The sequence below is a fragment of the Trichomycterus rosablanca genome, chromosome 21, assembly GCF_030014385.1.
Source record: "Trichomycterus rosablanca isolate fTriRos1 chromosome 21, fTriRos1.hap1, whole genome shotgun sequence".
Taxonomy (NCBI): domain Eukaryota; kingdom Metazoa; phylum Chordata; class Actinopteri; order Siluriformes; family Trichomycteridae; genus Trichomycterus; species Trichomycterus rosablanca.
Genome location: NC_086008.1, coordinates 7,797,234 through 7,823,599, shown reverse-complemented (window position 1 = coordinate 7,823,599; position 26,366 = coordinate 7,797,234). Strand labels below are relative to the sequence as shown.

The following is a 26,366-nucleotide window of genomic DNA, read 5'->3' as shown; positions in this document are numbered from 1 at the left end:
ACTTCACCCTACCTGCACTCTATTAGGGCACATTTACATGAGATGTGGCAAAACCACTTTTGCACTTTGTCTGTCACTGTATGTGTTATTTCCTATAAAGTGTGACGCGCCCAGCACACTTTTGCCACGTTGGGCTAGCGATTTTTGTACTTTGAACTTTTACCCAGTTTGCCGACCTTTTTAAAGCGGCTTTAATAAGACGAACTGTTTGATATGACATAGTAAAAGCGACTCCCTATAAACAACGCTTAACGTGAACAATGCTTAATGTGTACTGTACACATATACATATACTTTTAATTGTACTGTACACATGTATATGTAAATATGACAAATAAAGGCATTCTTCATTATTATTAGATATTGTTAATTAGATGTTATTGACCAGTCTAGCACCTATACTCTCACTGTTGAACAGTGTAAAACATGCAGAATCTGGCTTGGCATTGTGTTGCTAAAAAAACAAGATGTGCAAATGTTGCTGCAACAGATTTGCAAGTTGATAACAACAAAGGTGGTCATTCTTCTCTTCTCTGGCCCAGAGAACGCAACATCTATTATTTAAAACAATTGAAAAGTGGACACATCTGACCACATATTCATCCATCCATCCATCCATCCAGATAAGCTAAAATTCTTGTTGAGTTTTGACCTAAACCCCATCATGGGGAACATTAAATGTGAGTGACCAGACTGTAGAGTGGAGGTTTTGTAAATACAGGAGGATGGACTTTATATTACTGTTTATGGTTTTGAAGTGCGTTGTCCCAGTCAGGTGTCCACATACCATACTTTTTGGCCAGTTAGTGTTAGATTACAGCTTGTTATCTAACTTTACAGACACCGTCTGTCTAAGCTTTCAAGGGGAAGAAATCACAGGGTGTTACTGTTGGTTTTTTTTGCAGGTTTGTGATCTATTGTTGTTTCTTGGCTGATTATAATATTGACAACACCTACCACATTGTGTGTGGATATACAGTATGTATTACTTACAAAGTAAGGAAACTGAAACTATTATTTAGGAACATTTTGGTAAAATGGGAATAAATCTTTGTCTCTTTACCTGCCATGTTGTGTTGGTATGGGTTTGTGAACGTGCATGTGTGTGTGTGTGCGTTAGACACAAAGCTTTGTTCGTTCGTTCATAAGGCCGCGGCTCGTGGAGACTGCATGCTGTACGGGCTGTTGTATGCCATTCCATGGGCGCATTGTGCAGAGGCGGTGTGTGTCTGCACGGCATCTTTGTGGTAAAATAAGAGCTGTCATAGTGTTCTCGGGGTGCAGCCGAGCCCTGTCAGAGAAGACGGATTGCCTCTGCGGAGCTGCTTGATCCCTGAGACCTGGAGCTCACTGGAGCCATCAGCAGGTGTCTGCCACTGCTGCTTGTTATGGTGCGTACATATACGAGTGGGAGTAGGAGTAAGAGGAAGGAAAGACGGGCACCCGGGTCCTAGTTCGAATTCCATTATTATTTCATTAATGCTTTCTTAACAAAGCTTTTTTTTTATTGCATTAGCTTCCATGATTGCATAGTGCTATGCCAAGTTTTAGTCACAGTTGTTAGGTTAAGGCCTCATAACTTTGTTAAAGTGCTAGGGTACTGGAGTTTTGATTTCTGGGAATGGTGTCATCTAGGTCAGTGGTTCTGAACCAGGGGGTTGAGGGTCCTGTTGCATTTAATTCAAAGTAAAAAAAGAGTTAAAAGAATCATGCGTGATGGGAAAGGAAAATCAATATGCTATTGGTATTCGGGAGATTTCTAGATCTATTTCAAACTGCCTATAGCCCATGTTAGAACATCAAGAGATCTTAAAGACAGCTTGGTGCTCAGATCTTCTACTCCAGTGTCATTTGCTAAATCTGTGCAAAGAAGCCCTGCAAAACCTTGAGTGCACATGGGAACTCAAGAATTAAGCTTATATAGCTGATGTGTATGTGAGAATGTAAGCCTGTGTCTAAGTTTAGTGGGATTTTAATGGTAGAGCACGAAGAAAATTATTCACAAGCACAGCCCAGAACCAAGTTAATGGTTAGGGGTGTTGGGGTTGTTAACATTCGGTGGTGAAACAGGTGCTGTGATTAGCTATTGATGAAATGAGCACCTCTGTTGCAACACAGAGACCAGAGGAGAGGGACCAAAAGCTTATGGACACCTTAATATTTTACCTAACAGCCCACCACAAAAGTGCAAAGCTCAACAGACGATGACTATGAACGTTTCTGATTTACTTCTAGAGGTAGACCAAGGTGAGGAAGCTCGCACCACCAGTTCACCAGAAATAAACCCACTACATCAACCCAAATCAGAATTCTAGCATAACCCATGTCAAGGGGGTCCCAGAAAGTTTGAGAACCGTTGAAAAAAGCCACAGGTCTGCTTTCACGTGCCCTTTTTTGTGTTCTGTCCATATATTTCAATATACTGTATAGATAGAACACAAAAAATGGCACGTGGTGGCAGACCTTTGGCTGTTTTTGAGCATGAAATGAACCAGCATCCCCTCAGAGCGCCAGCCTGATCCGTCTCTGCCTCTACAAATCTCTGCCCGTGGCACGCATGGAAAGCCTTGACCTTTCCACAAAGTTTCACACTTTAAATATTTAGCTTTGCATTATGATGGATCCTTGCAGCGCTAAGCATGTGCGAATTGTCTGATTAGCGCGACTTGTCAGCCTCCCTTTTTTGTGGCCCGGCACCAAGCGCAGCATTGCTTTTTGTTTGACAGACGCGACTTTAAACAAACACGGGTACCTGACAGGGACTGGGGACTGGCACCGGCTCGCGGGGGGACACGAACCAGAGAGGAAAACAGTTCATTCAGGCTGATAGTTACAGTAATGATCTCAATGGTTAGCCTATCAGCTTTATTGGGGGCTTGATGTGGTCTTAGATGTGATCCCTGGTACACCGGAGCATGGTTTCATTCATGGGAACTGTGTGTCCTGTAAATGCTGCCAACTGGTAGCTCAGATCTGACCATGAAGACAGATGAGCTTTGAGCTTAAAGGGTTTTGAGGAGCACCACCTGGGTGTGAAACCCAACCTTTTATTGTAGAATGCAGTAGCACCTCTGTGTTTATAATACACGTGTTGATATTACATGTAGCCTTCGCTGTGGCTGTTTGACTGTTCTGCTACGCGCTGTATACATTTTGCCATCCACGAGAGCTCATGAGCACGTGCAAACATAGCCACGTTTGCGCGTGAACGCATCTGGATGGTGTCATGTGTGCATATTTTTGGCAGATGGCATAAATTTTGTAAATATATGAGTCCTAATGCATGTCGCCCGCTCTGTATTCGGAGAAAGAGCAGAGTCAGCGGGAATTGTATAAATGCATGAAAAATGAGCGTGGCGATAAGAATAAAAGGGCATGGCGGAGCAGCTTTATTTAGATGGAGAAGCCGGTGAAACGGCTCAGCTGACGCTGTCTGTCAGTTCATTGATAGTCAACACTTTTTTTTCTTTTTGAAGATCAGCTTTTTTATAGTTACTTTACAAAGATGTAGTTCATCTCTTTGTAAGGTCTATCAGTATAGTTAAGACTTTCCACAGGACAGATCGAACCTAAGAGCGTTCAAAACAAGCCAAGGATTAACTCAAAGGATACAAGTCTATCTCAAAGGCACTGAACATACCTCAGAGTTTGGAACATACTGTACCAATGTGGAGGTCCAGCCACTTATCTGAACTAAGTGAATAAACTAACAAGAACGCTTGTTAAAACAGCTATTGGACAGTGGTAGCTCAGCGGTTAAGATACTAGTAAGGTGGCCGGTTCAAGCCCCATTGCCTCCAAGTTTTCATTGTTGGGCCCCTAAACAAGGCTCACTCACTCACTCACTTTCTTAACCTGTTATCCAATTAGTGCTGGAGGGGTGGTGCTGGGGGGGGGGGGGGGGGGGGGGGGGGGGGGTGCTGGCGTCTATCCCAGCTTTTCAATGGGCGCAAGGCACACAGTAACACCCTGGACAAGGTGCCAGTCCATCGCAGGGCAGACACACATACACACACACACGCTCACCTATAGGGCGATTCGATGTCTGGCGATTCAAATAACTGCATGTTTTTGGACTGTGGGAGGAAACCGGAGCTCCCGGAGGAAACCCACACAGACACAGGGAGAACATGCAAACTCCGCACAGAAAGGACCTGGACCACCCCACTTGGGGATCGAACCCAAGACCTTCTTGCTGTGAGACAGTGCGACAGTGCTACCCACTGAGCCACCATGCCGCCCCTGATCAACGCTTTCAATTGCTCACATTGCATTCAATGTTAATTGTAAGTTGCTTCGGATAAAAGCGTCTACTAAATGCTGAAAATGTAAATGTATTGTGACACTAACTGGCACTTAATTGAGTTGCACAAGTGATTGAAAGTGACATACATGGATTGATCATATCTAAGGTGTTACCTCAAAAGGACTTTTATGACAACCAGAAAAGTCTTGTGGTCTAATAAGACTGAGGTAAAACTTTTTGTGTTACATAATATCTAAGCAGTTTGCTTGGTGTAAATCTAACAGGGTACAACACCTAAATAACTCCATCATTACTGTAAAATACAGTGGTGGTAGCATCATGTTATAGTAATGTTTTTAGCAGCAGGTGAAAGAAATCTGGACAAGGTTTGTTAAAAAATTGGGAATGCACAGTACAGAAACAGCTAGTCTGTTCCTCTCTTCTAAAAAAATGAAACTGGGAAGGAGGTTTAGGAATCTTAAACCAGAGCACATTGCCTCAACACTGGAGCAATTTAAAATAAAGGAACTTAGTCATTAAGGGCCCATTCGGAGATTGTATGTTAACCCTTTAACCCCATTGAATGTCTTTGGCAGGATTGCAAAATTGCTGTATAATATTGCATTAAAACTAACTGGTTGCTCAAAATTCGTTGTGATGTATCAAAAAAACTGCCACTGCCTGTAATAGTTGCCAAAAATTTCTCAAACAGGTACTACAGAAAGATAATCTTTAACCATTCGTTTTGCAATTCTAGTTTGAGTTTTTTAATGTACATTTTTTAAAAACAAATACAGTTTACTTTGTATTTCTGTCAAAAAAAATAATAATGATGTAAAAATGAGTCATTCCTACACGAACCCCAGGTAGCATCATCTCACTCTAGAAAATTTGCCATTCATTAGACGCTGGTACAACCTGAGCAGACACAGATAAAATTAATGAGCCATTTAAAAGTGTACCCACATCATATTAAAGCGAAAGTTCTTAACAAAGTGTTTACCATCGTGCCTTCGCCTCCCCCATTTCAAATTTGCACTTAACACCGTCCTGTTGCTGGCCTTCTCATTTATCAAACACGTTTGTGTCTCTGACAAGCTTCACACTGTCGCCTGAATATCAATACCAGGGCGACGGCAGTGGCGGGTAACCTTCAGCTAAATGTCATTCTGCTTAATCCTATTTGAAAATTAAACATTAAAAAAGTGTTAACGGCTCCTCTTCCGCATTCGCACCACCTCCGTGCAGGATTTGGCACGCCGCTGACATTTGTAAATATTGTGTTTTGCTCATGTTCTTCATTATTTGTTATTTGTTTGTTGCTCAGAAGTAATGACTGACTGGAAATAAGTGACTGGCTTTTTTACCCTGTTTTTGAGGTTTGAGCGGGAGTCTGGATGGCCACTGATGCAGCACTCGGATGTCTTGCTATAGGCAAATGTGCACGGAAGAAAGACACAGACACAGAAAGTGAGGATGGCTGTAGCTGTCAGGTTCAGGCCCAGTGGCTTTGCTAAGGGGCCTATGACAGGGAGAAAGAGACACAGCTTCCAAAGCAGACAGGCAGGAGAGGCCCCCATGCATCAAAAACACATATTTACATAAACAAATCCTCCCCATATAGCCTGTAATTACTGGCCTGACAGGACCGACCATGCAAGAAAAAAGAGCTCATCTCAAACAGACAGATACACAATGACCGAGCCAGAGGCTCCATCAAAGTGCATCTACTCTGGCGGCTTCTTTGTATGCATGAACTGCTCCAGATGCCTTCTTCTTAAATCTGTGAAGTCCATACATCCTTCCTACAGCACAGAAACACATAAAGCAACACCAAATCGAATTATACTTCTATGAAATTGAATTGTTTGGTAGATAATAATGATAACAATAATAATAAAAGGTAAACACCTCTCTGGATTAAGAGTCTAAAGCATAGAGTGTTGCATTATAACATGAATCAGTGAAAAACTAAATGTAACTGTGGATGTATTTAATGTAATCTATGGCTGGAATTATATTGAAGAATAGGGGCGTCTACTTTACACAGTATTAATCATACAGTGAGTACTGCCTTCCAGATGTCTCCCAGTCGTTTTGCTGGTACTACTACTTGGGTACATGGATCAGACTGGCTTATGGTGCTTAACATTTAAGCCATTGGTAGGTTAAGGTCCTGGACTAGTAATCTGAAGGTTGCTGGCTCAAGCCCCACCACCACTAAAACCACTTTGGATCACATTAGCTTAGCATTAGAGCCAGAGCTACATTAACGCTTAATGAAGAACATAATGTTTGATCAGCAGGCATAATGTCACCAGTATGGTTAATCTGTCAATCTCTCATGTCTTAATATCTAAGTAGTGAATCAATGTGAGGTGTAAATCTGACAAGGTACATCAATCAAGTAACTCCATCATTACTGTAAAATATGGTGGTGGCAGCATCATGTTGTGGAAATGTTTTTTTTTAGCAGGAGGTGAATGAAATCTGGACAATAGCGCCAAAGCTACATGAACGCATGATGGAGTACAAAATGTTTGATCAGTAGGCATTATGTCACTAGTATTGTTAATCTGTCAGTCTCTCATGGCTCAAACTCTTTTTTAACATAGCACTGTAATGGGAAGCCACCTTTCCGGGTAACTAGTGCGTTAAATGTGTCAGCTTCCTGCTGAATATGAGCCAATCAACTGAAAGTGCTGTATGGTAAAGTGAAAATATTAAAGACAACAGTAAATGCTGATCTGTTAAACAGCGGATTACACAGACTTACAAAACACATGCTAAAACACTGTCTGTTAGTTTCTGTTGTTCACAGAACTAACTGTTGAGTTTTAACCTGTCTGTATTAAGGCTGTTTATTAATAGCTTTATTCGTTGGGTTTAACTCAACATGCAGAACACCAAACGCTGTCTAAAGTGGTCTAAAGCACATAGCATTTGGGACTCTGGAGCAGTAAAAATGCATTTACTTTACCACCTGGCTATGACAGATGAATTAGGTTTAGCAGATGCCAAGAAAAGTATAACTGCCCAAATGCTTATTGTACTTTCAACTGTAGAGCATAATAGAGGAATAATGCTTTAATGTTGGGTTTAATAGCTTAATTGAAAGGCAGATTGGAAAATAGCACAAAATACAACCACATTCTAGCAATCTAAAAGCTTTGTCATTTGAGCAACAGTTTAAGGAAGGTACTTTTTCTGTTTCAGTATTATAATGACATGGCAGATTTTCTCTGAGTCTGTGGTAATTTGAAGCCCTGGCTTTCTGACAGAATACAGCATTCAGCTGTGCTTACATAGAACACAGGTTTAATACAGGTTTCACACCACACAATGATATTATGAATGCTCAGGTGTGCAGCGATCATAAAATGATTATGAGAAAAGATATTGTGCAGAGATATTTAAAGCTGGAATTACCTTCAGTATAGACGGGGAGGGAGATTACAGCTTGCCAGACTAATGCAAACTTACACATGCTTCTGTTTCTCCTCTGTGTTTATGCATTATAGGTGGGAGATGCAGGACAATTCACCACTCGAAGATGAAGAAAAGATTTTTGTGGATCATCTAAAGAAAACATATTTAAGTCAAGCTCCTGAATCTTCCTCAGAATGACCTGAATTTACTACATTGTTTCTTTTGTATCACCTATAGATGTTGTTTCACATAATAGAATTATTATGTAAAATTGATGTCACCCAAAGCATTTTGATATATGATGGGACTGTGTTATATATGTGATATAACTATGTGCTATAATTCTATTTTTTTAAAGAGGCAGAATGACACGAGGCTTGATAAATCTGTTTGATTTTAAATGACAAGATCAGTTAGTGTGACCTTTATGGGAAAAAAGCAGATATATTTAAAAGCCCAAACCTAATGTCTATATTACAGAAATAAATAGTTTAGGTGATTTTAGGTAAGTGCATTTCTAGGGAATTTTACAAACAATTCATTTAATCCAATCCATTTAGTCATTGGTTGGGTTACTGTCGATAAACAATGTGTACAAGGTGTGAATACACACACAGCCAGTCCATTACAAGGCATCCCACACTTACTTATTACCTTACTTACTTAATTACTTGCCAAGGGGCAGGAACTCATTTTACCTGTCAGTGTTTTGTAGTGGTGAGAAAACCAGAGTACCCAAAGGAAATCCACAAAGACATGGGGAGAGCATGGCAAACAGTTTTGGATTGTATTGTCAAAATGTGTTTAGATTTTTTAAAAGCATTTTGACCATGTAATATATTTCTATAGCTTACATTGTTTTTACTATGATTTTTCAGAAATGTAAAATTATTTAATCATGATTAAACTTTTTTGATAGGACAGAATGGAAGCAAATAAAGTGTGCTGGTTTTACTGACAGGCTACAAATCACAAACTTGTGTATTTTTCTCTTTAGAAATGTTTGTACTCAATATATTTTCAATAAAAATCCTTAATCTGGTCTGCAAACCGAGTTATGAAATGCTGTGTATTTTTTATTTTTGTGTATTCATTCTTAGATGGCATCATGTCATTTAGTTTAATGCAGATATTGTTTACATATTATGACTATCTGTCTATCTCTCTGTCTATAGATCATCTATATGTCTATATGTCTGTCTATCTATCTATCTGTCTGTATGTCTGTCTGTCTACACACACATATACATTTATGTTTATTAAAAACACAGTCTAAAGGGTCTAGTAAAATGACTCTATCTTGAAATTAATAGTAATTTTCATTCTAAATCATGAAGATTTGCATAAACTACATGAAGACTGTCATGGACTTTCCTTCACAGTCACCTGACCTAAAACCCACCAAGCATTCACGGGGGAACTATAAGGAGTATATTTATTTATTTATTAGGATTTTAATGTCATGTTTTACACACTGGTTACGTTCATGACATAAAGTAGTTACTCCTTACCAGACATCCCAAGTTGCAAAAACTCATTTCTGGGAGGTACCCTCGGACCACGCCCACCCCCGGACCACACCAAAGAAAAAAAAGCTAAAAAACCTCTCGCACACACCAAAGGATATGGGTGATAACAGAACTTTTAGAAGCTGCTAACTGAGCTACTTAGCTAACTGTTCGCGTCACAAACACATTAATGTGTACTACATAGTGAACTAGATAGTGTGAAAGATAATAGATTTATGTTCCCTACATAGTGCACTAAGTTGTATATCAGATAACGGATTTATGTTCCCTACATAGTGCACTAGATAGTATTTTAGATATGATTTTATGTTCCCTACGTAGTGCACTAGACAGTACATTAAACAATTGATTTATGTTCCCTACACAGTGCGCTAGATTGTATATCAGATACCGGATTTTATACGCGATCGGGAATAAAGTCTGTGTCGCCTGCGTGCACGTTTGTGTGTCGCTCTTGGCCGCTCGTTCTAGATTCCGGGAGATTTTATCTGACTTGCGGGCATCAGGGAGCCGCTATGTATATGCGGGAGACTCCTGGAACTTCCGGGAGACTTGGGATGTCTGCCTTACACAAGATTCATTAGTTCACAAGTTTAATGTTAAACACAGTCATGGACAATTTTGTATCTCCAAATCACCTCACTTGCTCATCTTTGGACTGTGGGAGGAAACCAGAACTCCCAAAGGAAACCCACGCAGACACGGGGAGAACATGCTAACTCCACACAGAGAGGACCCCGACCGTCACACCTGGGGATCAAACCCAGGACCTTATTGCTGTGAGGCGACAGTGCTACCCGTTCAAGCCACGCCACTAGAAGGAATTTTAAAGGATAAAGTCGAGCATTCAGTAACAACAGAAGATGTTCTTTGGAATATTGTAAGCTGGGATAACCTGTATTATTAAATCTTACACTGATTTTGTTATGCTAGTTTGATTGGTTTAAAAAGAGCAAAATGGTGGAGTGTGGGAGCTAACCAACTATTAACATGATCTGAAATTCAGGTAAATTCTTAAACATTTCACTCACTGTTATACTAATAATATGATTTGTAATGAAAACGTTGTATTTAATATGGAATAATGTAAAATAGAGGGGTGTTTGTGCACTAAACTACACTAAACAGCAGAACCTGAAGAGACTCAGTAACCTGCTGGTTTTCCCGCCACTGTAAAAGCGCACGTGACTCAAAAATACCCGGACTGTAGTTTTAAATCTAGTCCTTGGACTGTGAGGTGGTTTCCGCTGTGTGTGTCGTTACTTCCTGTGTGGGATGAGTAGGAGGAGAAGGAGGAGAAGGAGGAAGCAGTGTGAGTGTAGTTTGTTATGGTGGTTATGGTTGTTTGTTATGGTTGTTATGGTTGTTATGGTTGTTATGGTGGGTGAGTGTGTTCGTTGATAAACGGCGTGTTTGTTTGTAAACTCCGCGGTGTTTCTGTATCGCTGTAGCGGCTCTGCTGAGCTCATGTGTGAGGTGTTTTGTGTTTAGCAGGATGTTGTAACAGCACTGAGGGGAATTGGCGCTATAACTGCACTCTGCACTGCAGTGCACTGTACAGTGGGAGGTGATTACAGCTGCTTGCTGTGTTAGAAAGTCTTGTGGGAAAAGTAAACACGGTTTAAATTACAGCACACAAGCTAAAACTCAACCCATGTTCTGTTAGCTTTGTTTTGCTAACGAGCTAACAGACAGTGCAGCTGGAAATATGTTTAATACAGTTCAGTGTTTCTAATATCACCGTAAATAAACAAGTGTGAACTAAAATCATATTTTATTTTTTTAATTTAAGTGTGATGCCTATAAATGCACGGCAGGTGCAGGCGGTTTCTGCAACTGTTTTGTTTACTTTTGTCCAAAAAAACTTACAGGTTTCTTTTTTATCTTCGAGTTTATTATGTTTTTCTCTAACATCATGCTAAGTCAGTGATATAAACACAACCACTGAGTACTAATTTAGTATAGTGGAGTATTATATTATTTAATAGTAAAGTGTGGATGAGTATTCATTTAGTATATAGTAAAGTGCAGTGAAATTACTTTAGTATATAGTAAAGCATAATGGAGTATTAATTTAGTATATGGTAAATTGTTTAGTGGAGTATTAATTTAGTATATAGTAAAGTGTTTAATGGATTATTACTTTAGTATATAGTGAAGTGTTTAATGGATTATTACTTTAGTATATAGTGAAGTGTTTAATGGATTATTACTTTAGTATATAGTGAAGTGTTTAGGCGGCACGGTGGCTTAGTGGGTAGCACTGTCGCCTCACAACAAGAAGGTCCTGGGTTCAATCCCCAGGTGGGGCGGTCCGGGTCCTTTCTGTGCGGAGTTTGCATGTTCTCCCTGTGTCTGCATGGGTTTCCTCCGGGTACTCCGGTTTCCTCCGGGTACTCCGGTTTCCTCCCACAGTCCAAAAACATGCCACCAGGTTAATTGGAAACACTGAATTGTCCTATAGATACCTAGCCGCTAGATGCACTAGTGCATTGTAGTGCCGGTCCCAAGCCCGGATAAATTAGGGAGGGTTGTGTCAGGAAGGGCATCCGGCGTAAACATTGTGCCAAATCAATGAGCGATCATGAGGATGACTCGCTGTGGCGACCCCTGAAAAAAGGGAAAAAGCCGAAAGAAGAAGATATAGTGAAGTGTTTAGTGGAGTATTAATGTAGTATATAGTGAAGTGTTTAGTGGAGTATTAATGTAGTATATAGTGAAGTGTTTAGTGGAGTATTAATGTAGTATATAGTGAAGTGTTTAGTGGAGTATTAATGTAGTATATAGTGAAGTGTTCAGTGGAGTATTAATGTAGTATATAGTGAAGTGTTTAGTGGAGTATTAATGTAGTATATAGTGAAGTGTTTAGTGGAGTATTAATGTAGTATATAGTGAAGTGTTTAGTGGAGTATTAATGTAGTATATAGTGAAGTGTTTAGTGGAGTATTAATGTAGTATATAGTGAAGTGTTTAGTGGAGTATTAATGTAGTATATAGTGAAGTGTTTAGTGGAGTATTAATGTAGTATATAGTGAAGTGTTTAGTGGAGTATTAATGTAGTATATAGTGAAGTGTTTAGTGGAGTATTAATGTAGTATATAGTGAAGTGTTTAGTGGAGTATTAATGTAGTATATAGTGAAGTGTTCAGTGGAGTATTAATGTAGTATATAGTGAAGTGTTCAGTGGAGTATTAATGTAGTATATAGTGAAGTGTTCAGTGGAGTATTAATGTAGTATATAGTGAAGTGTTTAGTGGAGTATTAATGTAGTATATAGTGAAGTGTTTAGTGGAGTATTAATGTAGTATATAGTGAAGTGTTTAGTGGAGTATTAATGTAGTATATAGTGAAGTGTTCAGTGGAGTATTAATGTAGTATATAGTGAAGTGTTCAGTGGAGTATTAATGTAGTATATAGTGAAGTGTTTAGTGGAGTATTAATGTAGTATATAGTGAAGTGTTTAGTGGAGTATTAATTTAGTGTAGTGTGGTATTAATTTAGTGAAAAGTTATTTATTGGTGCCATGACCCTGTAATTACTCTAACTGAATGTGCTGGACTGTAGCTGGTGCCTATATAAATAGGACTAGTCTGCATCCAGAATAAATGCATCCATAATATATTTTTAAATAAAAGATCTATTAAAACATAAGTCAATTATTTACATTATGTACATATTAAATAAAGCCAAAAGAGTCAATAAATTACTAGATTGTGGCCAAAGTGAAAAGATTATGTGCTTCTGCAGCTGTGTTTCGAACATAATCTTAAAAAAAAAAGTATTTTATTTTATACATCTGTTAACAATGAGGCTAAAAAGTTCAATAATTAAAAGAGTTGTCCACACAATTTTGCCCATAATGTGTTCCATTCAGTTATAAAAAAAGGAGTAAAACTTTGTTTAAACTTTTGATCTGAACTGTATAAAGTTTCTTTTCTCATGTATTATTTATACTTCTTGTGTGCCCTGGTAACATCACACTGATTTCCAGGAATGTTCTAGTTTGAGTTGAGAAAATTCACCTTTTTATTTATTTTTTGTCCATGTTTGTTGGCAGACGGCCTCACAGTAAGCTCTTAAACGTGGAGGGTCCATGCTCATCAGATCTGACTTGTTTTTATTTTATTTGGCGTGGATAACGATGGCCCAGGTCCTGGCACATGAGGAAAAGGAAAAGGAGAAGACTGCTGCACTAAAAGGTGAACGCACTAGATGAAGACACACATGCTTCAAAATATAAAGATCTTACATATGAAATATTTTCCAAGGTAGTTACATTTTTAAAAAGTTTCTACAATATGGGTCAGTAGGTCTAGATTTGAGTCATCAATCAGAAGGTCATGGGTTTGAATCCTGACTCTCCATGCAGCCACTGTTGTATATAATGCACACTATGTACAAAACTCATTTTTGATTTTTTTCTGCTCAGATATGTTATCCAAGATAGACCTAGATGAGCTGATGAAGAAAGAGGAACCACCACTCATATTCCCCAAAACACTGGAGGATTTTGGATATGCTTTTAATGAAAGTAAGATACATTTCTTTTGCATACTTGTACTTTGCTAGCATGTTGTTGTGGCTCGGTGGGTAGCACTGTCTGTGACTGTGTTTAACATTAAAACCTTAAACTAGTGAGTCTTATGTAACCAGTGATTACTTTCCTGTCATGAAAGTAACCAGTGTGTGAAACATGAGGTTAAAATCCTAATAAATAATAATATTACCAGCTAAAACCTATGTTGAAACTGACCTGCTGAAAGAAAGTGCATTGTCATATTAATTACATCCCGAAATTACCCTGAATTCAGGGTAAGCTTGTCCACATACTCATGCCTAGGGACAATTTGAATTACCCAAACCACCTTCTGCATGTTTTAGGATGAAACCAAAGTGGGTTCATAGCTGTGCAGCACCAATTCTACCAGCTGTGTATGTTACATTTAACCAGATACAATTATTTCTACAGGGAGGGAATTATGGACACAGTGACATATATTAATACATAATAATGGGTTTTTAAAATAAACACACATTTACAGAACTTGGGGATGTGGTTGAGACTGTAAGTTTTTGGGGAGGTACACTGTCTCTAAGGCTGCATCTGCATTAAGTTACCAAAGTGTGCTTTTTCAGGCCATAAAACACTTTATAAAGGTCCAGTGTATGGACATGTTGAATGCATCACAAAGTTTTTGTATAGCTGGATTTGTTTCCCTGAATGGAGAAATAAAGGTTCAAGTCAAATTTATTTATATAGCGCTTTTTACAATAGACATTGTCCCCAAGCAACTTTACAGAATCCAGGACCAACAGACCAAAAACCCCTATTAAGCAAGCCGAGGGCAACAGTGGCAAGGAAAAACTCCCTTAAAATTACAGGAAGAAACTTTGAGAGGAACCAGACTCAGCAGGGACCTGTCCTCTTTGGGTGGCCTGGAGGATACTTTAAATAAATAGGATTTACACAAATCATACAAACACAGAATTAAATTCAACTGAAAGTTATGACTAGCGAAAAAATTAATTGGAGTTCTTCATTGTTCAGTCTAGTCTGTGATAAAGTTCATTGTAAGTTCTGGACATTTGGACGAGTAAGATTTAATATTCATAAGGTCCTGCAATATAAAAATATGCAACATTTGCCCAATATTTGTAGTAGTAGAAGGAGCCAAAGTGTGTAGATCACTGAATACCTTTCAACCGGTCATAAATACTGCATATCACTTTTATTGATGGATATTTTGGCTTCTTTCAACCGCTTACTGTTGTATTCATGGCACGTTGGGCTGAATCGAACAGTCTGGGAAAGTGCTCTCTTAAAACAGAGTCAAAAGTAAAACTTTCCAGTTGTCTCTGCCCCGCGCATTGAGAGAGAGGGAAAGTCCTCATTGGCCATTGACGGCTGCGTTTTGGCTCTGATCACGCTGTCTGTTTGAGAGTCTCCTGAGTCACTGGCAGCTGAATGGACAAGTTGTGCATGCCATGGGCTGTCGGTGGCTTACTCAGCCTTGCACTCAACTTGACGGCCACATTTGCATAACCTTGCTGCTCTCTCTAAAAAGCCTCCTGTCGCTGCCTTGAATACTTCATTTCACTTGCTGAAAATACACCACTACTTTCCGTTTATTTATTTATTTACACATACATTTTTTTTATATATTTAGCCACTTCCCTCTTCAAATGAAGGCACTGTCCATAGCCAGCAGCCTCGTTAGCCCACAGCGCTAATTTAAGATGTTTTTTTTCTTGTTTTTGTGATTTAATACAACAAAGTAAAAAATATATATACATATCTTAAGTTTTTTGGACTCCGGGTGCATGATGGCTTCATCAGTTAGCCTTCAGCAGGTTCATTACTGAGAATCCAAGGTTATGTACACCTAATTAGGCTAAAAAATGGTGAACAGCATGCTAATTACGCAAGCATAGAAAAAAGGAAGAAAGCATGGAGAAAAAGTTGAGGAGGCATATTCCTCAGAGAGTCCCCTGTGATGTGAGGGCGATGGAGCTGAACCTGCACCGCACACTGGGTTTCATTACAACCCTTTCTTTTTTGAGGCGCTAGTCTTTTCAGCATTGTGCTCTGTACTTATTTTCTCTTGTTTCCGTCCCTCAACAAAAAAAACTAAACAAAACAAACCCAAAAACAGTGAAAGGAGTGAATGCAGTTTTACTGCGCAGTGCTGATGAATGGCCTTTTAGTGCGACACGATGTTAAACAGCTAACAGCAGCGGCAAATACGGTAATACTCATCGAGTTAGCCGTGTTGGATTTATCGCCTGCTAAGTATGCAAAACTAGCCGGCTTTGAAAAAGAGCAGAATAAAAATGCTTATGCAGACGCTTCTCTTTAAAGATGTATTTCTTTTTGTTGCGCTGGGCTAATTGAGAAAGTATGAGGCCCCTGGGCTGTTTGGGTTAAGTGTTTAGGCTTCGAGTCTTTTAGCTTTGTGCATTCGCAATCAGAGAGGTCACTATTAGATTTAACACAGTAGCGTCGTCATCATCAGGATAGATGGGTCTATCTCTCAAGTAAACGCTTTTCAGATTACATGGCACTTACTTTGCTCCGGAGTCGCTCGAGTTTTCAAAAAACTTCCTTGTTTTATTCGCTATTTTTCTTTTTTAATGGTTTTTATATAGAAACGCTTTGTAACTGTGTTCTCTATGAAGCCATCCATTTTTGGAACCGTGACTCTTTGAGCTTGTTAATATTCACAGTTTCTAAAAATAGCTTTGTTTCTTACCAAGTTATATGAATGATTCTTTCTCGCAAGGCAGCCTCTAAGCACATGGTGATTTAAAGCTCACTTGGCTGTGGACGGTAAAGTCGCAGTCACATGAGCGTTCTTGCACTTTGTTGCTTTACTCAACGCTTTGGGGGTGGCATGGTGGCTCAGTGGGTAGCACTGTCGCCTCACAGCAAGATGGTTCTAGGTTCCATTCCCTGGGTCCTTTCTGTGTGGAGTTTGCATGTTCTCCCTGTGTCTGCATGGGTGTCCTCCGGGAGCTCCGGTTTTCTCCCACAGTCCAAAAACATGCAAGTGAGGTGAATTGGAGAAACAAAGTTGTCCATGACTGTGTCTGACATTGAACTTTTACTGATGAGTCTTGTGTACCGAGTATCTATTTGTTCTGTCATGAATGTAACCAAAGACGTGTGTAAAATATGACATTAAAATCCTATTAAATAAACAAATAAATACTCAGCGATTGACTTGTGCGGTGCGCTGAAACATCGTCAGAGCTCGGATATGAGACGAATCTGCATTTGTGTGGAATAACCATCAAATCCACTCAGAAAGCGTCAACATGCATCTATGTTTAGTTGTATTTTCACCTGATTAAACTTAGACCCAGTTTGCAGCTGACCTATTCAAAGCACATCCAATGAGACAAACTGTTTGTGGTCATAATGCATAAAATTACTGGTGGGTCTGAGTGGAGAGTTTGGACCCTGGGGGAGGGGAGGGTTGGAGGTAATCATGCTTTAATAAAATTAAGCATGTCAAATGTCATTGCTTATTGTTCATAGCTGTTGAGCTTGTGTAGTGACATCATCCTGAGTAAAAATGTCACCCCATTTTTTTTTTCTAACCTCTGATTACTTTTATTGCCGAAAGTAGGTGGTAAGTGGTTGTGGCATTGGGAGGGGATACTTTGCGGTGAATTTTAGGAAACCCTTGGATGTGTGTATTTCAGCCATTTAAGGGTTTCTTAAAATGATTTCTCCAAAATCAGATACACTTTAAGAACTGTGATCAGCACTTACAAAGCACTCTTTCTGAACCCCTCCTTCCAGCTGCCATACCTTTGCTCCTTAGCATAGTTGAAGGTCAGTGCAAAACCATTTTTATGGTCTTGGCCTTCTCAAGGCCATGTGTGGTCAGGAGCAGTTGTGGTCTCTACACATAGACAAAGCTCTCAGGTAGGAGGGGGACAGCGGCAGAAAGAGAGTACAAGTGAGAGAGATAGACAGAGGACCGAGAACCGCCCTGTCACACCAGATGTCTAAGGCATAAGTGCCAGACATCCCAGAAGCCAGTGCAAACGGGAACCAGAGGAGCGCTAGTCGTCCTCCAGCCTTGTACCTGCCAAATGGGGGATGCCAGCCAAACACATTTAATTGCATGAAGGCGTGAGCGATGCACATTAAGACGGCCTGAACAGAAGCTTACACCCCAGTTGCTGGTTTTGAGTGGCACGTACACTATCATTTTGTCCTGGTACACCACCAACTAATCCACGTCTTTGCTGCTGGATACTGAAAGTAATTTTTATATCTACTAGAAGTGATTACATATAGAATAGAATGCCTTTATTTGTCACATATACAGGTGTACAGTACAAGAAAATTCTTCGCATATCCCAGCTTGTTTGAAAGCTGGGGTAAGAGCACAGGGTCAGTCATTGCACAGTGCCCCTGGACCAGAAAGGGTTAAGGGCCTTGCTCAAGGGCCCAACAGTGGCTGCATGGCAGAGACTTTCAGTTTCAGTTGATAGCTCAAAACCCTTCCCATCAGGCTACCACTGCCCCTATACTATACCTATAATATGTCCCTATAATGTACCTATATTAGAGCACATTGCTGGTGAATTCTTCATTCTGATTGGTCAGAGAGGGTTATGTCATTTTTTTAATCAATGGAACTAGAGGCACTTAAGACAGCATGGTGTTTCTCTGGTGGCACAGCTGTCTAGCCCATCACTACTAAGATCCAGGTTCGAATCCCAGAAGGTGCTGCCTGGGAGGTGGGGGTGGGAAGGCTGCCAAAGGTCTTTGACGAATTGCTGCCCTGTCCTGGGTGTTTTCCTGCTTTGCACCCAGTGTTTTCAGGGAAACTGGTCCCACTACAACCCTGACCAGGATTGCAATGCACTCTGGTGTGATATTATTTAACATTTTGCAATTCTAGTATTTCATTTCCCTTACCATTTGTAGCTTTATCTGCCAGTCGCGGGGTCTTTCAGATTATGCAGAGGCACACTATGAGCTCCTCAAATATGCTGCCAAGGTACCTAGACCAGACAGCAGTGTTTGCTGATGTACAGTGGCAATAAAGATTAGTCAACCCTCCTTCCTCAGGCACAGCCAACTGTGCCTGCTTGGATGCCTGGCCAGACTGGAGATCTTGAGATCCTCAGAATCCTCAAAAGTAGGTTTGTTCCAACTATTTTCACAATCACAGGATTTTTTGGGGTTTGCCCTACAGTAAGTATGCCACATTATTTTTTTTGGAACATGGTTGACTGTGCCTGCTTGGATGCCTGGCCAGACTGGAGATCTTGAGATATCTTTTACATTCTTCTCGATGTCCCTTTAGGTTTTCTGGTTTGCTCACAACTCCAGAAAACCATGGGGTTGTAAATCACACACCTGATGACTGAAGGCCAGGATTAACTCTAGGCCTTCAGGGCCCAAGTTAATGTGTGCCACCCATGTTTACAGCTGTGCCACAGTGCTGCCACTTTCCTAAGAGTTCCTAAATGGACAGTAAATGCAAAGTTTGGAAAGACCATCCCTAAATCTTAGCAGAACTAAATCATGCAGTACTTTTTGTTCCGTCTAGCGTGCCTCACTGCTGTTCTCAGAAAAAAGCTGCTATATAATTTGATTATGTATGTGCTCTATTTCTTATGAGAATGAGATTTTTGGTACATAGGTTTAAAACAAAAGTCTACAAGGCATCATGTTGCTAAATATTCATCTATCAGGACTTTCAACATGGATGGGGATAAAAAAAATCAATTAGCAGCTTAAACTTGTGCCCTTTCTTTTACAGATGGTCAGCTTCGACACATGGAAACTGGAGAGCTGTTTGTCTTCAATTATAAGCAGGATATGCACAGGTGGAACCAAAAAAGATACGAAGCACTGGGAGAGGTAAGTTTGTGACTTTTTATCTTTTTATTTTTATTTCTTTAATAACTTGTATTTATTTATTTTATTCTTGTGTTGTTCACACAAGAACAGTCTTAACCTACCTTGCAGCCATAAAAATAAAAATGAAAATATAAAATAGCCCAAATTATAAAGACAAGATAATATAAGACAAAAACATAATACCTGTCTCGCCATAAATGACACATGTTAAACATGACATTAAGATCCAAATAAATAAATAAATAAAAACATGTTTCTCAGTTTATGCATGTAACATCCTCATATGTGATGCATCTTCCAATAGTGGAATACAGGAGGAAAAATGCTAGTGTTGTAGTATTATTAGGTAAAGCGGGGAACTTTGCTGACGGTTTTGATGCATCTGTGTTTCCCAGGTTTAATAACTTTGTAATTGGATTCCCTGCAGTAATTGGAATCACTTTCTGGAACAGTGCAGATCTGTACACACACGCTCGTACACAACGGGCCGATTGTAATAAACTCGCGCTCATTTACACTTCTCTACATCTATTTTCTCCGTTTCTATATTTTTTCCTCACTTTCATTCTCTGTTACCTCAATTGCTTGTTTAGTTGCTAACTCATCGACTTGCAGTAGCTTTTACTAAAATAAAAAAAGCTCTACCCGGGTTCAGGGTTCTGCTTTAGCCCAGTATGAAGTGTATGCAGTTGTCCTTTTACCCCTAAGGTAGATCAGTCAGGACATGTCAAGTGTTTCTGGTTTGCTTGTTTAGTTTTGCACTGAAGCACCAAGATTGTCGAGTAGGGAAGCTCATATGTTTGTGTTTAGCATTGTTCAAACCACATTCATCACCTCAGAAGTAGGTTTGTTACAACTATTTTCACAATCACAGGATTTTTTGGGGTTTGCCCTACAGTAAGTATGCCACATTATATTTTTTGGAACATGGTTGACATGAACAGTATCACGGAGACATAAAAATCATTACAGATATAAATCCAGACAATGTGTTGCCTGACGTTTAGCTTGTTTATACATTATATTTCAAAAGCAAATTGTATTTAAATGTAGCTGAAAAGATCACGTAGAGGTCACTTTAAGGATGCATTCACACGAGAAGCGGCAAAACTGCTTTTGCATTGCCACGTTGGGCTCGCGTGTTCTGACCTTTTCAAAGCGCCTTCAATGAGACGAACTGTTTGATATGATGCGTTAAAAGGCGCTGTGAACAACGCTTAATGTGACTTATTGTACAAAAACAACGATGAAGGATTTTCATTAGTGGGGAGAACTTATGAGCAGTAATAATTAAGAGAAGTTGAGTGTTCCTGTGTTCTTTTAGTACTTGAAACTACTAGAAGCTTTTTTAACAATAAGCGTTTCAGACTCTCTCGGAAAAGCAGATTCTCACAATTTCTCAGCACCTTGAGCTATAACACAAGTTTAAAAGTGAAACATGATTGGCCGACATGTCTGACACACTAAGCTCTCTCAGTCATCAGTTGCTAGTGCAGTCACTTTTTTCAGACAGCAAACACCACATTTGTACTGCAACCATTAATATTCAAACATGCCAGTATGGTTGCCCGGCCGGTTGATAGCACAGCTAAGCTGAAACTCTGATCTCAGTGGTGATAGGCTTTCACATTACACCGCTGCGCCAGGAGTGTCCGCTTTATCATTTTAACCTGGAGGTGAAATCCAGATTCTTTTAATTGATCAGCAAATTCATACATTTGATATTAATTGTAATAACGATAGTCCCAATGAATGCAGTGGACACTTTCATTATTTACATTTACATTTTGCATTTAGCAGATGCTTTTATCCAAAGTGACTTACAGTATAGTGCCAGTATACAGTCTGAGCAATTGAGAGTTAAGGGTCTCGCTCAAGGGCCCAACAGCTGCAACCTGGCAGTGGTGGTGATTTTCTGATTACTGATTCAGTACCTTAATCACTAGGCTACAATCTTTCTTCACTTTTGGAACTGGACAGTTCACCTCATGCGCTCGTTTTCAGCATCATGTACAAGTTCAAAAGCCGATCGTTCCCTCCCAGCGCATGCAATATTCATGAGCTAATCAGAAGTGCGTGTTGGCTTAATTAGCTTTGTTCATTTTGCTTTCGTGTTATTTGGCTTTAATTGTTCTGCTTATTCTTTTGAAGTTAAAAGAAGAGAGAATGACTTGTTTAGGATTACCTGTGTGCTTTATTTAAAATCCATGTACTCTGATTAGAGAAACAGTCCTTTTTAAAGTCTGCCTTTCATACACGCATATCTGTGAGCTTCAGAAATAAAATAATATTTTTATAGTTTATATATGAACTTGTGAGCTTTGTGAATGTTATTTTTTTTAAATAACATAGACACCTTTTTTTTTTTTAGTATGTAAAGCTAAATTTGTGTTTTGCGGTTATGAACCTGCTACTCGGGGTGAAACCAGAGGTCGTCTTCATCATACAGAGGCTGCATTAATGTAGTCCAGCTCCAGGAGTCTAACAAATACAGTCATTCATGTATTCATCAAACACGGAGCGCCGCAGCACTTAGGGGTCACTTAGACGTGCACATTCATCGGGTTTTCACACACAAACTGTCGGTCAGGTTCTTACATGACCCATATGGTCACGGAGGAGCGTAGCGAGGCAATCGGCTGGATTGGGAGCGTGTGAATGGTGATGTGAGTGCAGCTCTGCACTCTCTTGCCCTCATCTGTAGGAACAACAGTGCGCCGGGCTCCGAGCTCGACGGCGTGCAGGAGTGGGCGAGGGCTTTTGTAAGGATGCACACAGCAGCAGATGTCCAATTTGCACTTCAGCACCGTCTGAATGAAGAGCCGAGCAGCAAGTTCTCACACACACACACACACACACACACACACAGGCAATGAGACTGAGAAACATGAACTCACACACACACACACACACACCGACAGACAGACACACACACACACACCGACAGACAGACAGACACACACACACCGACAGGCATTGAGACAAACAAACAAACACACATACACACACAGACTGACAGGTATTGAGACAGACATATACACACACACACACACATAAACCAACAGGCATTGAGGCAAACACACACACACACACACACACACACAGTCAGACAGATACGCACAGACACATGTACCCCCACACACAAACACACACCAACAGGCATTGAGACAGAAACACACATACACACATACACCAACAGACAGACAGACACACACACACACACACACACACACACACACACACACACACACACACACACACACACACTATTATTCTGGTTTTATGAGATTTATAGTCCAGAGCACCTTTGATAAGGACTTAAGAGCACTTTTCTTGTATCAGTTACCATCCTCTGTGTGTGTGTGTGTGTGTGTGTAGGGTATAGGATTCAATGAAGCCGGTGTTGAATGCATGGCTGGCTGTGTGCAGTGACAACAGGAATCTTTAATGTAATCTTCACGGCCACCCAGAGGCTCCTCAGCATAAAGCAGGGAAACAAAGTGCCCATGTTGAGCTTACTCATTCAAATCTGTTCCTCTGTTACTTTAAATCAGCACCATCATTAGGGGGCACAAACAGATAGTCCGGCACAAACGTTCTCACATGTACACACACACATACGAGTGAGGCACCATGTGTATCATACAAACTACAAAATACTTTCAGACAAACGCAGGCTTTTACAGCTGCAAAATAGAATTTGATTCCTAATAACAAGTGGACGAGTGTTCACGAATAGTGTATCTTTAAAAATTTTCAGGTTAAACTGATTATTTTATTTTTAAAAAGTATTGATACCACATTAAAATATATGAAACAATTTGATTATTACATATTCATGTATTTTTATGTAAAAAATCACTTATTTATCTTATTTTTTTTGGAAACCTTATTTGGCAGTGTGTGCCTGTGTTGACGTTGCTTGTGTCAAAAGGTCTGACCACACACACACACACACACACGTACACGTATAAACAGAACTGTAACACTGACTGTATTTCAGAGCAGGCGGGAGAGTGTGTGACGGGCGCTGTAGAGGCCTGTTCTCTGTGATAGGTGACACAGTGTGGGCTCGGCTCCAGATGGGAGAGTATTAAGCTGTTAATAAATGGGGATTTTTCACTCCTCTATCTGCATCTGTGCCATGACAGACACACACGCAGTATTCTAATGAAGCCGGCCGCTCCAGATGGCTGCCTTAACGTGGTCCGCTTTCCTCTTTCCCCTCACGCCTTAATGTGTCTTTACACTGCTGAATTACTGTAAAGTACATTTACACAGCGAACGAGAGCTACTGTACATTAATGCAGTATACAGTGTATCACAAAAGTGAGTACACCCCTCACATTTCTGCAGATATTTAAGTATATCTTTTCATGGGACAACACTGACAAAATGACACTTTGACACAATGAAAAGTAGTCTGTGTGCAGCTTATATAACAGTGTAAATTTATTCTTCCCTCAAAATAACTCAATATACAGCCATTAATGTCTAAACCACTGGCAACAAAAGTGAGTACACCCCTTAGTGAAAGTTCCTGAAGTGTCAATATTTTGTGTGGCCACCATTATTTCCCAGAACTGCCTTAACTCTCCTGGGCATGGAGTTTACCAGAGCTTCACAGGTTGCCACTGGAATGCTTTTCCACTCCTCCATGACGACATCACGGAGCTGGCGGATATTCGAGACTCCACCTTCCGCTTGAGGATGCCCCAAAGATGTTCTATTGGGTTTAGGTCTGGAGACATGCTTGGCCAGTCCATCACCTTTACCCTCAGCCTCTTCAATAAAGCAGTGGTCGTCTCAGAGGTGTGTTTGGGGTCATTATCATGCTGGAACACTGCCCTGCGACCCAGTTTCCGGAGGGAGGGGATCATGCTCTGCTTCAGAATTTCACAGTACATATTGGAGTTCATGTGTCCCTTAATGAAATGTAACTCCTCAACACCTGCTGCACTCATGCAACCCCAGACCATGGCATTCCCACCACCATGCTTGACTGTAGGCATGACACACTTATCTTTGTACTCCTCACCTGATTGCCGCCACACATGCTTGAGACCATCTGAACCAAACAAATTAATCTTGGTCTCATCAGACCATAGGACATGGTTCCAGTAATCCATGTCCTTTGTTGACATGTCTTCAGCAAACTGTTTGCGGGCTTTCTTGTGTAGAGACTTCAGAAGAGGCTTCCTTCTGGGGTGACAGCCATGCAGACCAATTTGATGTAGTGTGCGGCGTATGGTCTGAGCACTGACAGGCTGACCCCCCACCTTTTCAATCTGCAGCAATGCTGACAGCACTCCTGCGCCTATCTTTCAAAGACAGCAGTTGGATGTGACGCTGAGCACGTGCACTCAGCTTCTTTGGACGACCAACGCGAGGTCTGTTCTGAGTGGACCCTGCTCTTTTAAAACGCTGGATGATCTTGGCCACTGTGCTGCAGCTCAGTTTCAGGGTGTTGGCAATCTTCTTGTAGCCTTGGCCATCTTCATGTAGCGCAACAATTCATCTTTTAAGATCCTCAGAGAGTTCTTTGCCATGAGGTGCCATGTTGGAACTTTCAGTGACCAGTATGAGAGAGTGTGAGAGCTGTACTACTAAATTGAACACACCTGCTCCCTATGCACACCTGAGACCTAGTAACACTAACGAGTCACATGACATTTTGGAGGGAAAATGACAAGCAGTGCTCAATTTGGACATTTAGGGGTGTAGTCTCTTAGGGGTGTACTCGCTTTTGTTGCCGGTGGTTTAGACATTAATGGCTGTATATTGAGTTATTTTGAGGGAAGAATACATTTACACTGTTATATAAGCTGCACACAGACTACTTTTCATTGTGTCAAAGTGTCATTTTGTCAGTGTTGTCCCATGAAAAGATATACTTAAATATCTGCAGAAATGTGAGGGGTGTACTCACTTTTGTGATACACTGTATCTTAGCAGCTGAACCTGATATTGTTCAGTTTTTATTTGAAATGAATGTGTGCTGTCCTCCCCCCTTTAGGTGCTCTGATATTTATATGCAGCCCATTGATATGTGTTGTGTGCAAATCTGGGGTTTCTATTTCCTGTTCCATGCACGGTGCGTTTAGTGTAATCCAGTAATCGGACAAAACCAGACTTTAGGAACACTTACATTCACCTTTCTGCTCGTCTTTAGCATTAGTTGTCCAATTTTCATTAACGGATAAGTGTTTTGATGGACATAAGTCCTAATGTCTCATCAGAGTTCTGAACTGGTTTTAATTATAGAAATCAAATTTGAACCGAGTCCTGAAGTCACGACCCAACATAATAGTTATTAGCATTAGTTCTAAACATCAGCATTAACCTTGACTTTTACTGGAAACATTTTACAGCCAGGTGGAACAGCAGCTGGTACAGTGGGTGCCACAGTGCTATGCATTCTTATGACCTGGTTTCAGTTCTCCCCTCAAGCTACTAGAGGAAGTTTTTTCATTGTCTGTCTGGAGTCTCTGCAGTTGTTTCAGTTTATCTGCATGGATAGATAGATGGATAGATGGATGGATGGATAGATGGATATATAGATTGATTGATGGATAGATAGATGGATAGATAGATGGATAGATAGATGGATATATAGATAGATGGATGGATAGATAGATGGATATATAGATAGATGGATGGATAGATAGATGGATGGATGGATGGATGGATGGATGGATAGATGGATATATAGATTGATTGATGGATAGATAGATGGATATATAGATGGATGGATGGATGGATGGATGGATGGATA

At 40.2% G+C, this 26,366-nt stretch overlaps 2 protein-coding genes across 5 annotated transcripts in view; both read left to right on the top strand.

Moving 5' to 3' along the window:
- Positions 1-8,717, top strand: part of kiaa0825 (KIAA0825 ortholog) — a 180,991-nt gene extending 172,274 nt beyond the window's left edge. Inside the window, exon 20 of the mRNA XM_063017862.1 lies at positions 7,768-8,717. Coding sequence (XP_062873932.1) covers positions 7,768-7,873 — 106 coding nt within the window. The 3' untranslated portion in view covers positions 7,874-8,717. The remainder of the gene's footprint in view (positions 1-7,767) is intronic.
- Positions 8,718-10,492: 1,775 nt separating this feature from the next.
- Positions 10,493-26,366, top strand: part of arb2a (ARB2 cotranscriptional regulator A) — a 220,545-nt gene continuing 204,671 nt past the window's right edge. For 3 of the 4 annotated variants that reach the window (XM_063017892.1, XM_063017894.1, XM_063017895.1), the window contains exons 1-4: positions 10,682-10,771; positions 13,262-13,403; positions 13,634-13,735; positions 19,491-19,591. In XM_063017892.1, coding sequence (XP_062873962.1) covers positions 13,298-13,403; positions 13,634-13,735; positions 19,491-19,591 — 309 coding nt within the window. In that variant the 5' untranslated portion in view covers positions 10,682-10,771; positions 13,262-13,297. Of the gene's footprint in view, positions 10,515-10,681; positions 10,772-13,261; positions 13,404-13,633; positions 13,736-19,490; positions 19,592-26,366 lie in introns of those variants that run through there. The other variant, XM_063017893.1, reaches the window with a different exon arrangement.